General features: G+C 41.3%; 1 protein-coding gene across 2 annotated transcripts in view; it reads left to right on the top strand.

Moving 5' to 3' along the window:
* Positions 1-12,938, top strand: part of PRKCE (protein kinase C epsilon) — a 464,741-nt gene that overhangs the window by 140,117 nt on the left and 311,686 nt on the right. The window contains exons 2-3 of one of the 2 annotated variants that reach the window (XM_075925412.1): positions 3,626-3,745; positions 4,864-4,961. The exons of the other annotated variant lie outside the window; for it this stretch is intronic. Of the exons in view, the coding sequence (XP_075781527.1) occupies positions 4,881-4,961 (81 nt within the window). The 5' untranslated portion in view covers positions 3,626-3,745; positions 4,864-4,880. The remainder of the gene's footprint in view (positions 1-3,625; positions 3,746-4,863; positions 4,962-12,938) is intronic. 2 annotated transcript variants of the gene reach the window in all.

Here is a 12,938-nt window from a genome sequence, read left to right as displayed (position 1 = left end):
AACTGCAGAGGAAGTCAAAGTGAATCATTGATAATTTGTAGTCTTCAGAAGACTAGCCATTTTGTTAACAGAATTAACTTCATTAATCCCTTCCTAATCTATTAGAGTAAACAGAGTAAGAAATGCCATCTTTACAGCAAGACAAAAGTTGTATTAAAAAAAGTAATGAAGTGAGAAACAGCTTATCAAAGTACCAAATGTTAAAAAGAAGTGTGTACGAAAGAGAGAATTCAATGTTACTTGCAAGCAGAAACGCTACTATTTCTCCAGAGTCATTCATTTTAATTTTATACAAAACCTTACATAGTAGTAATTTAGACAACAATGTGATGAATTTGTTGATATTTCAGGCATTTCATCTTTGAGGAACTACAAAAATAACTTTGTTTTTTGGTGTGTGGTGTGTATTTTAAATTATCTTTGTATGTAATAATGTTCTGTTATTTTGCATACTTTAAATGCCAATTACCTTCTTTTGTACCTACACTTTTATAAAAGGAAACTTTGCTTTGGAGAGGAAGGAGAATCATATGATTAAGGTATTGGCCTGAGATTTAGTAGGTCTGGGTTCAGTTCCCAGATCTATTATAAGTTTTCTATGTGATCTTGGCTAAGCAGGGTGGTACCAGAGATAAATTACTGCCCAAAGGTTCATAACAGTGGAGAGTTGGATCCTGTGAATAATGATCCCATCATAAGAATGACCATATGGTCATTCAGACTAATGGTCCATCTAGCACCAACAGCCATTGGTGGACCATCTGTCCTACAAGAATGTATCCAGTTCTTTTTTGAATCCACTTATACTTTTGGCTTTGACAACATTCCCTGTCAATGAGTTCCACAGGTTCACTGTGCGTTGTATGAAGTACTTCATTGTGTTTGTTTAAACCTGTTGTCTTAATTTCAATGTGTAACCTCTGGTTCTTGTGTTATGCAAAGGAGTAAATATACTTTTTCTCCACACCATTTACGATTTTATCGGTCTCTATCATATTTCCCCTTATCCAGCTCTTTTCCAAGTTGAATAGATCCACATCTCTTTAATCTCTTCTTTATATGGAAGTTTTTCCATCCCTTAATTGTTTTTTGTTGCCCATCTGTACTTTTCCACTTCTAATATATTTTTTTTTGCGAGGAGATGACCAGAACTACATTTAGTATTCAAGATGCAGGCCTTACCATATATTTATATACTGGTGTTATGATATGTTCTGTTTTATTATCTATCCTTTTCCTAATAGTTGCCAACTTTGTTAGCTTTTTTGACTGCTAATGCACATGGAGCAAACATTTCCTTCCTCCCATAGGTTCTTTTGTTCTTAGAAAGTTGGAAGTCTTGTGGCTCCATTCATGCTGCGTTATGTGTGGATTTGCTGGATAGTGGGTACCTAATTAGTGTATAGAAAGCTATTTAAAGGATATTGTTGGTGGCTGTAATCTTTCTGACGTACTTGGCTTCTCCTGTTTTGTGATGACTAAGGGCTCCCAGTATAGTTTGTTTCACTTACTGACAGTTAAATAGGCACATGAGCTTCCCCTTAAGGGTGTGTCTAGACTGCACCATTATTTTGAGATAACTAGCGTTATTTTGAAATAACAATGTGAGCGTCTACACAGCCATTCTGTTATTGTGAAATAATTTTGAAATAAGACGGCTTTTTCTGAAATCTGTAAACCTCATTCAACAAGGAATAACTCCTATTACGAAAGAGCTATTTCAAAATATGGCGTGTGTAGACGCACCACTGCTGCTATTTCGAAATAGTCCTTCACACAGGCCATTCTAAGTTATTCCTCCCCAGTGCCTCCTGGGGGTCTAAATCGAGATAGCACATCTACATTAGGGAAGCCTGCCTCAGAATAATTATGAGGCTTCCCTGCAGTGTAGATGTGCTATTTCGAAATAAGCTATTTTGGAATAACTATTCTGGAATTGTTTATTTTGAAATAAGTGTGCAGTATAGACATACGATAATAGTGAGAGAACCAGAAAAGCCATCTTAGAGGAGCTTACAAAATAGACAGAGCTAAGTAGATAGGGCCCCAGTAGAACGCATTACAATTATTACAGAAGAGGTAAAACAAAATAAGTGTGCTAGAACGGAACGCACAGCCGCACCATGGCTGATTTCTCAAAAAATATTGTACTTCTACTATGCTCCATGTTCTAACTGAGATTGCAACTGGGCTTGTCATTCCTGACTGAACAAATATAAAAAACCAACTTTTACAAGTTAACTGTACTTTATTTTGTACATTGCTTAAATCTCTAACGTTTACACTATAACTGCTTCAGAGCATCTAAATTAGTGGAATGCTTGGCAAGCTGCATGAAGCAAAGCTGTTTCCAAAAGGGGTCACAGTGTTTAAATATTTGGAGCTAGTTCTGTTGTTTTTACTCTTGTGGTTTGTGTATAGTTAGATATTTATTTGAATATTAATGTTTATTGTAAGGCAACTAAAAAAGCGTTTTAAAACTCTTTAAGCCACTGTTCTGTATGTAAGTGCATAGAGGGATATTTGTGTGCAACCAGTGGTTCTTGTTTTTTGCGTTTAATCTTCATAACAACTGCAGAGGATTTCATAATATTCAGAGGTTGCATATTCCTGCTTGCATGTTAACTTGAGCTGGTTGAAAAATTTCTCATTCTGTCATTTTTTATCGGAAAAGGGGCACTTTTTGTGCAAAAACTTTGAAATCACTCACCCTTTTTTTATTTTTTACCAGGTGTGGTGTGAATTCATTATAATGGTACCTCACTATTTCAGTGGTGCCTCATTATTTATAGTGAATTGTAGTACCCAGATAGAAGGGGATAAATTCATTCCTGATTAATGTGATTAGGGTGAATAGGGAAGCAATTTATTGGTATGGGTCAAAGTTTTCAAAAATAATTAGTGATTATTGGATGCTCAATTTGAGACACGTTTATATTAAAAATACTGAGTACCCTTATGCATAGGCCAAAATAAGTTGTTAGAGGATAGGCATCCAGAAACAGGCACCCAACCTCACTAGTCACTTCTGAAAAGTTTGGTCATTGAGATCAAACATAAAGTTTGGTCATTGAGATCAAACATAAAGTGCCATGACATAAAAGCAGTAGCTCAAACTGGATCAAATGATGGGAAGCGATTCTAACACCTAAGAACAAGAGTGGCTTATTTCTGAACTTGAAATTTTCACACTTCAAGTCCTTTTAGCTTTGCTTTGTTTTTAAAACATAATTTCCTGTGGCTTTGCTTGCTGCCGCTGTACAAATATGTTTTATCTCTGCCTTGTAAATTGTAATATTATATGAATCTGTGCTCTGTATATGCCTGTGATTCTCCCCTTTCCCAGGATCTTCCAGACTTTTCTCCTGAATCAAAACAAGATACTTAATTTTATGCCTGTTTTATTGCCACTTTTTAGTTTTGTGGGTTTTTTGCAGACACACCTGTCTGTAATACTGCATTCATTGCTTCTCCTGTGGTAGCCATAGTGACAATGATTGGAAATAGTGGAAACATTATTAAGGCTGCCTCTTCATCTGAGGATTTCAGTTTGTATCCCTTGTTTCTCCAGGTTGGCTGCAAGCAGATTAGGACCTCTGTTGTAAATTACCTACATCTTTTGTAGAGTCATGTGTAAGAGCCTGAAAGCCTTGAGTGACATCTCTTGGGACCTGCAAGTTAGCAGTTAACATCCTGAATTCTTTGGTGCCAGCCCAGCCTGTACTTTGGTTTCATAGCAGGAGAGGTAAATTCCAAAAATTTAACTTTGTTTTAGCCTTCTATCAGAGTGGAAGGGACAATAGTCTTCCTTCCTGAACACAGTGAACCAATGTAGTTGGCCCATGCCAGAGGGTAATCTGACTTCCTGTCAGACTATCCTCACCAAGCCAACATTTCTATGCAAAAATTCCTTTTAAAATATATGCAGATAATAAACACATTTTTTAATTAATCTCTTTGATAAACCAAGGCTTTCCAGCCTGCAACCAAAATCTGGAAAGGTATATTTCTGATGTCGTAAGAAAGGATTAATACATATGAAATACACTTGTACTGAAAATTAGGCTCCATGTATACTGCTTCCTTCTTGTGCAAAATCCGATGCAAATGAAGCACAGATTAGCATATTGCTGTGCTTCATTTGCATAATTAATTAGGGGCCATTTTTGTGCAAGAGGCTTTTGAGCAAAAAGGAGCTGTGTAGATGGCTCCTTTTTGCTCAAAAAAGACCCTCTTGTGCAAGAGACAGTATTCCTTATTTTTTCAGGAAGAACAGCTCTTGTGCAAGAGCTGGTTTTTGCGCAAAAATGCCCCCTAAATAATTATGCAAATGAAGTGCGGCAATATGCTAATCCGTGCTTCATTTGCATAGGCTTTTGCACAAGAAGGAAGCCATTTAGACATAGCATTAGAAAAACAGTTTTACCTCATCTCAGCTTCATGATTTCCTAGCAGTTATTTATACATTGCCTTTAAAGGTTATTTTGCCTCATTTAGGAATGGTTTGAATTTCTGCCATATCAGCCATAGAGCCTCCAGCTGTTAAACTATTAGAATTACAAACCTTCCAAAAAAAACCCAAAAGCAACAACCCCAGAACACAGACTAACCCAGCATGTTTTCTGGTTTCCTTTACCCTGGCTGTAATAGTGTTGTGTGGGTACTTCCTCTTTTGCACATACTATTTAACTTTTGTAAAGTATACCTGGAAGGAAGTGGAGTGCATAACAAAGGGAAAAGAAAATATTGTACCACAGAAGGAAAAAAATGTGCCATACATTAAACAGGAATTGCTGCTTTGCCATTGACTAGATATTAAATCTTTATGCTAAAACCACAACAGAGGTCTCTGATTTTATGCAGATATTAAGGATGTGAAAATGCTCCTACCTCCCCCCATATTCCCCTCTCCGCTGCTGCCTCCAATACAGAGGGTGAAGTGGGTGTCTCCCTGGAAACAGGTGAGTGTGGGGAGCTGACTTTTATGTAGGATTGCCAGATACTTTCAAAAAATCCCAAACATGGTGGGGAAAAAAATTGCTTGTGCAGAAAAAGGGGGACGAAACTTGTTGAGCAAAAAAAATAAGAGGTCTCTGCAACTTTAAATTCCTGCACTCCCCCCGCCAGATGCGGCAGAGGAAGAACGTCCCTGCCAGCCTTCCATCCAAGAAAAACATTTTACATGTCCGGTATTTTCTGTTTTTGTTTTTGTTTGTTTTTTCCGGACAGAAGATGCAATTACCAGACTGTCCGGGTGAAAACCGGACACCTGGCAACCCTACTTTTATGCTGGCTCCCCACAAGCACTGACTCCTGCCTGCCTCCACCCCATGTGCTGCCTTTGAGCCAGTGTGCACCTCCCCATGCGTACTGGGAATCTGCATGTAACCATGAAGGTTAACTGATGAGCATGGGCTCATTGGTGTACACGGTTATACTTTCACATCCCTAATAGACATAGGAGTTTATGAAAGCTGCCAGTCAGCTGGTTCTGTAGATTCAGCACAGTGAGGGCAACTGCCCATGTTACCCTGGTAATGTATTTCAACTATGTCTAGTTAAAGGAAACAATTATTCTTAATTCTGAATTGGAGTAGTTAAGTCTCCCTGTCCAGGTATTTTGTGGCTTCACTGCAGAAACTGCCAACAAATGTGACAGTTGTGGCTTTGGTTTACGAGATATGAACAAAGACCCATGAAACTGGATTGAAATCATCAGATATTTCACGGTTGCCATCAGATATTAACTTTAGTTATCAGTCATCTTTTAACCCAGGCAAGGTTCAAACCAGCAGTCTGTATTTTAAAGTCTTATTATTTATCATTAGCTCAGTGGGCAATACAGGTCCATCCCGGTTGTCAACTGAGAAGTATATACTACAGTAAACTTCCGATAATCCGGCACCTTTAGGACCCAGGGGGTGCCAGTTTATCAGATATGCCAGACTATCGAAAGGGGGGGGCTATGAGGGGTCCAGGGTGGGATGGAGGGGGATGCCACCCCAGACCCCTCATAGCCCCCCCTTCCGATAGTCCGGCTCTGCCCCAGGCATCCCGGATTCAGCCACTGCTGGTCAGATCCAGCAGCGGCTGAATCGGGGACGCCTGGGGCAGAGCAACTGGGGTGCTGCCGGGTTGGTCCCGTAGCGCCGCCCCTCGGCGCTGCGGGACCGACCCGGCAGCACTCCAGCTGCTCTGCCCCAGGTGTCCCCAAGAGCAGCTGGGGTGCTGCCGGGTTGGTCCCGCAGCCCTGAGGGGCAGCGCTACGGGACCAACCCGGCAGCACCCCAGCTGCTCTGCCCCCGGCTTCCCTGTTTCAGCTGCTGGTCAGTTTCAGCAGCGGCTGAATTAGGGAAGCCGGGCGCAGAGCAGCTCCAATTGTCCGGCTGCCTGGAGCCCTTCCGGGTTCCCGATGGTGCCGGGCTATCAGGAGTGCCAGAGCATTGGATGCCAGACCAATGGAGTTTTACTGTATTTAAAAAAAATCATAAGCCAAGAAAAGAAACATTTAAAATGTTGTGTGGTGCTGGAGAATGTTACAGCTACATGGCAGCTAATTATTTCCTTCCAGTTTGGGAAATATCACTGCACTAGCGTCAGTTTAGTGAAGAACAGATTTTGAAAAGCCTCGGTCAATTTTTACCACATGATGTAAACTCCTTATTCAGAAATCATATAACCATCTGCTTGGGAAACTGATTGCAAATTAAAGATTTTCTTTTCCTTCTCTAAATACATTGAACAGATGTGTTTCAAATGAGTGGCTTCATGCAAACTTTTGTCTTGCATGTGCTTTCCCCTGTTTCTCCCCCAAGAGGTGTGTGTATGTGTGAGAGCATGCACGTGCATATTCTGGCAGAGAGAGAGAGAGAGTGAGTGTTTCCCCTATGATATATCAGGTTATCTTAAATCTTGTATAGTTTTTGTATGTAGATTTAAATATATATTCTAGTATAGCTATATTATAGCTATAGATAGAATGGACACAGTAAAAACAGTATAAATGTGTTTATACTGGTATAGTTTATTCCCTTAAGGGAAGGTGAATACACTTGTACCAATGTAGATCATCTTTATAGTGATATAATAACTGTCAGTTAAAAAAAAATCCACTTCTAAATGAAATAATAATATTGGTACAAAAGCTGTGCAGGCCAGGTTTTAGCAAAGTTTCCTGAACCATTAGTCTACGTTTCTGTTGACTTTTTAAAATGACTTGTTTTGTTCTCATGAATCAAGATTTCTGATTCTACTGCTGTTATCAGTTTCTTCTAATAATGGTTGCAGAATTTTTAAAGTGCTCTTAAGAGATTTTTGTGGGTTACATCTGTGTGTTTGTGTGCGTTCAAATTTCTAGTTCTGTATTTAAAGATTGAAGAAAGGACAAATGGAATTTCCCCAAGGATGTCATGGCAATGTTTGTTCCTAAATGCCCTCTTGAACTCTTCTGACAATGAGATTTTAGGCTCTTAAATCAGCTAGGTATTGCAATTCTGAGTACAACAACACCTAAAACCTTTGAGTAGCTGGGCCCAGGGGGTCTAAAAAGTATTAAAAATCAATTATGGATAATAATCAATCATTTAAATAATCAAGAGGTGGGGAAAGATAAAAATCCATAAGGTCTGGGGCATAAACAATGGAAGGATGTGTTATGAGGAAACTATTGGGAGGGGGGGAACTTATCCAATAACTGCCACTGTAGTTTTTCTTCTCAGTCTGCTGGCATTGGCAACGGCCAAAAGGCAGGATACTGGAGATGATGGACCACTGCTGTGATCCACTGTGACAATGTATTGCCTTGATTCCATGCCTGATTTCAAGCCCACAGGTTACTTCCTCCCACTCACCATCCAATAACCCTCACCCACCACTCACTATGATTCTCCCCTGTCCTAGCCAGTCAATATCTCCCACCAGTCTGATTACTCTCTTCCATCAGCTAGAACTCTCATCTAGTTTGCTTCAACCAGGCACTAACCCCCAAGCAAATGTATCCTCTTCCCCAGATATGATATTTTAGAGGTTGTTACTAATGCTCATTAAGAATGTGCTGTGATGGTAATGGTGAAATAATGGCATTGAATTTAAAGGCAGAAAGAAAAACTATAAAGTAATTTTAAAATAGCTCTTCTGGCATAACTGGATCCCTGGTGAGAAGAGGCATGACCATAAAGGTTCAGCACTGGCACTTAGCTAAACAACTCATGCCAGTAACATCTGCTTGCCTCACCATGTAAGCTTTTTCTCACTTAAATATCCACAGAGAATTTTCTCCTGTCTCATGTTCAGCTCTTGCTTCAATTATACTATAGAAGATCATACTCTTCTTCCAGTAGAATAAATGTGTTTACTATATGATGTTTTTTTTACCCATTGTGCTACACACTGTACAAACACATAGTAAAAGACAATCCCTACCCCAAAAAGTAAGGCAAACAAAAGAAAAGTTGTATCCCCATTTTATGGGATGAGGAATACGATGACTTGTGCTAGGTCCGACTGGAAGTCTACGGCAGAACTGGAAATTGAACTCTGAGTCCAGTTCAGTGGTTCACAAAACCATCTATCTCAGTATAGGTGACATTCTTTTTTATGTTGTATCCAGTAGTGATTCAAAAATGATTTTCTATAGCAGAGGGACTCTTGCCACAAGAAGTTATGGTAGGATTAGCTTGTGCAGCTGTACTGAAGACACACAATATCCAATTTTAGTGTGTTATACCTGGATGTCACCATATGCATTAATAAATGTGTGGTTTTTTTTTTTAAAAGAATGATTTCTAAACTCTGTGATTATTCAAACTGGGTTTTGTTTTCACTGGCTTCCTCTTTTCTGTGTTATGTCTGGTACTGAGAAATGTTTGGTCTTTTTTGTAGGTCATATTTGAATTTCTACACAGTCTTTGATGTCTCCTATATTAATGACTTTGAGTAAATAAATTATAGAGCTTACCATGGCTAAAATTTCTCAACTTCTTTATATTGATGTGATCAGTTACCAGACAGCAAACTGTGAAATGTTGCCATAATAATTATGAGGATCAATTTCAAAACTAACATTTATGCTGACAGGCAGCTCTATGATTTGTGTGGCACTGCAAATAGGAGTTATGACTTCCAGGTCTACTAAGCGCTATCAGTACTGTGGAAATTGTGTATATATGCAAGACTCCCCTTCATCTTGCCAGTGTAAGGAGGTTCATTGTCTGGCTTAAGAAGTCTGTCCTGATCAGATGGAAAGATATAAAGCTATGGAGTGAGAATAGAGGACATATAGCAGAAATTCTGGACCATTTCCTCAAAATACCATGTACAATTATGTTCAATAGCTTTTTTAAAAAGTAAAAAATATGTCTCTGTCATAAATAAGTAGGTGTTTTGTGAAATCACGTCTTCTGCAAATAATGTAATTTACCAATTAGGTTTTCCCCCACTTGGTTTTAGGAATGTAAAAGTGTAACTGTTTAAACAGTTAACTGATAAACATCGGTTTATTGGTTTCCACTAGGTTACACTCAGGCTCCCCAGAAGTAGAATGGCAGGGACTGAGGGCTCTGCTCACCTTCCCTAGCCAGTCAATATCTCCCACTCGTCAGTTTTTCAATATGTATAACTTTTACATATTCTTCTCTGCAGAGCCCTCAGAGAAGTTTCCCTGGGAGCGGGGCCGCGGCCTCTATCAGCCCTGCTCCCAGGGAGGCTTTGCTCCGGGCTCTGCAGTATACCTTTAAAAAGGTATGCTGCAGAGCCCACAGCGCATGTAACCATGTAGGATTTGTAGTGGTTACACAGTTACATCTTTACATGACTTTTTACATCCCTACTCCATTTCCATGGTTGATGCCCAAAGTGCACAATGCAAAGCCTATCTAGTTAGGGAGTTTTTTTGGGGGGGGGCGGGAAGGGGAGCGGGATTCAGGACCGTATGCAAAGTTTTTGGGAATTGAGATGGACAGACTTAGCTTTAGTCTGGCTCCTTTGGTGCAAAGAAAAATGTGTTTGATGCTACTGCTGTTTGTATCTTTTTTGGATTGCAGAATTTGTATTTAGTCATCAGCAATTGCAACAGCCTGTAGAAGGGTCTTTCTATGCTAAAATTAAACTTAAAGTAAATTCTGATTATGTTGTTTGTTTCTGCGATGTTTTTAATTTTAGTATCCAATAAACACACAGAAGCAGATCTCATACATGAATAGCTATAAACAAAATCACATTACAATTTAATGATTGTACATTAGAATTTTAAAATGGCCCGAGTTCATGCTGCATGGCCTAAAAGCCAGAATCATTACAGTTGTTGTTGGGTTACAGCTTGTGTGGCTTAGTGAACAGAGTCACCCAGGGGTAGATGGTGGCTGGGATAGAGAGACCCGGGCCTTCCCTCTCCACTGAGTGCTGGCTCAGGGCCCTGTCAACAGTATGTGTGGTCACCACCCTGTCAGCAAGGATTTTACTACAACATGCTGATTTTCCTCAGATGGGAGATACCACTAACCTCCCCGGTCCACTTTCGACTGTGAGCCCTGAAGCAGGAGTCCATTCGTCATTGGGGTCTCAGAGCTCCTTGAAGCAGGCAGCTTGAGGGGGAGTCTTGACTCCTGTCTGCTGTCTATAAGCATCTGGTCTCCTATCTGGCCCTCATGGTCTATGGTTCTTGCAATCAGGTGCTGAAACAGCTCCTGGGCTTGAGCCTCCACCAAGAATCCTTGCTCCCCGGCAGTCAGCCTCGAATGAGCTGGGCCATTCCCTTTTATACTGAAGCAGCAATTTGAGTATGCCCAGTACCCTCTGGGGGGAGGGGAGGGGGACTTTTGCTGCCCATAATATGGGTTAGCTCTATCACACCTAGTGTGGTGTATCCACACACTGTTACAATATCACTTCTCCCTTTTTCTGTCTGTGGTAGAGACTTCTTTTAGGACCCAAACTATTTGTCAGAATCTCTTGGACCCATGCAAAATTAAAATCCTCTGCTTTGTGGTACCATACACTGAACTCCACATAAAGCTACTTTCATCAAGGGATTCTGGAGTCTTCTTAACCTATGGATAGACCATTCTAAACTTTTGAGAATGTGCTTTATATTGGAGGGGGATTTTGTGGGTTATGTATGTCATTACTTTTACTTCCCTTTTCTCCTAATGTTTTTCTATTAACTCTACCATTTGCAGCTATCTATCTGTTTAAGCTACCAGTGCTCAATTATGAGGGCTCAAACTGAACTGTTTTTTGGGGATGTTGTCAGGGCCCATCATTGCTGTTGGCTTGTTAATTGGCTGTTTGTTAGCATTTGGAAGATAAACACATGCTACAGAAGTGCTTATGAGGTAACTGCAGGTAACATATAGGCATAATCTCATCAGCTTCAAAATGTCATAGCACTCTATAATGATGATGATATAAATATCACAACAATGCAACAGCTGAATTTGTCACACTGTTACAAAGTGAAAGGTGGGAACTATTTAACTACCTTCCTCGTTTGATATTTCTGACTGGGATTTTCTCAGAAATTTTCTGACAGAATTTAAGGTAACATTTTCAAAAGATTTTTGAATGGCAGTTGTACTTTCTGGTCACTCCAGGTTTGTCTACACTGCTGATGGAAGCAAGTATCCCTGCTTGGGTAGGCAGATTTGCAATAGCTGGGCTAGAGCTAATGTGCTAAAAATAGCAGTGTGTATGTTGCCACTGGTAGAGAATTGGGCTAACCACTCTGCTTAGATCCAGGTTATTAGGTGGATCTGAGAATACAAGCTGCCATCTGAACTGCCAAATTCACTTTGCTGTTTCAGTAGGCTAACTTAAGGGAAGCTAGCAGCAGTTTGTTTAACTAAGCCAGGAGGCTCACTCCTAGACATAATCATGGGTGCATTTAATGAATTCCACTCTTAACTCCTGTTTTTTGTTTTTTAAGTAGCAGAAGGTAAAATCTGTCAGAATCTTGTTGCTAAACAACACAAACCCAAGAACAGATGGAAGTTTCCATGCTCAGTCATTCTCTTCTAATTATGACAAATGTATTTATTATATTTATGCTGTTTTTCCTGTGACTGTTCAGTACTGACCTCAGTTTTGAATGTGATAATATGATCTGGTATTTTATTCAATGTACAGGCAGTCCCCGGGTTACGTACAAGATAGGGACTGTAGGTTTGTTCTTAAGTTGAATCTGTATGTAAGTCGGAACTGGCGTCAGCCGCTGCTGAAACTGATCAGTTTCAACCGCGGCTGAATCTGGACTCCAGTTCTGACTTACATACAGATTCAACTTAAGAAACCCAGGCGTCCCCAAGTCAGCTGCTGCTGAAACTGATTAGCGGCTGATTCCAGGAAGCCTGGGGCAGAGCAACTCTGCCTCGGGCTTCCTGTAGTCAGCCGCTGGTCAGTTTCAGCAGCGGCTGACTTGGGGACGCCTGGGGCAAAGCAGCTGGGGTGCTGCTGGGTTGCTCCAGTAGCGCGGCTCCTCGGTGCTACTGGAGCAACCCAGCAGCACCCCAGCTGCTCTGCTCCAGGCGTCCTGATTCACGACAAGAAAAGCCTGGTCTGCTGGGGGGGGGCACTAGCTGCACCCCCCCCCCCAGCAGACCAGCGAGACGGGGGTGGCGGGACTGCCCAAGTCCTCCACGGCTTTGCTCCGTCTCCCTGGTCTGCTGACCTGGGAGATGCGGAGCAAAGCCGCAGAGCACGCGGGCAGCGGGACAGTCCAGGCGCGCCGCAGCTGTCCCACTGCTGGCGTGCTCCGAGGCTTTGCTCCCCATCTCCCTGGTCTGCAGGGAGACTGGGAGCAAAGCCTTGGAGCACGCCCGCAGCGGGCATGCTCCAAGGCTTTGCTCCCCGTCTCCCTGCAGACCAGGGAGACGGGGAGCAGCTTTTCTCGCTCCGGAGGATGGGGGCGGTGGACCATGGCGCATCTGGGCGTCCCGCCGCTCCCG

Source organism: Pelodiscus sinensis, chromosome 3, assembly GCF_049634645.1.
Source record: "Pelodiscus sinensis isolate JC-2024 chromosome 3, ASM4963464v1, whole genome shotgun sequence".
NCBI classification, from domain to species: domain Eukaryota; kingdom Metazoa; phylum Chordata; order Testudines; family Trionychidae; genus Pelodiscus; species Pelodiscus sinensis.
The sequence above is the reverse complement of the archived record's forward strand: the minus strand, read 5'-3'. Positions and strand labels throughout refer to the sequence as shown.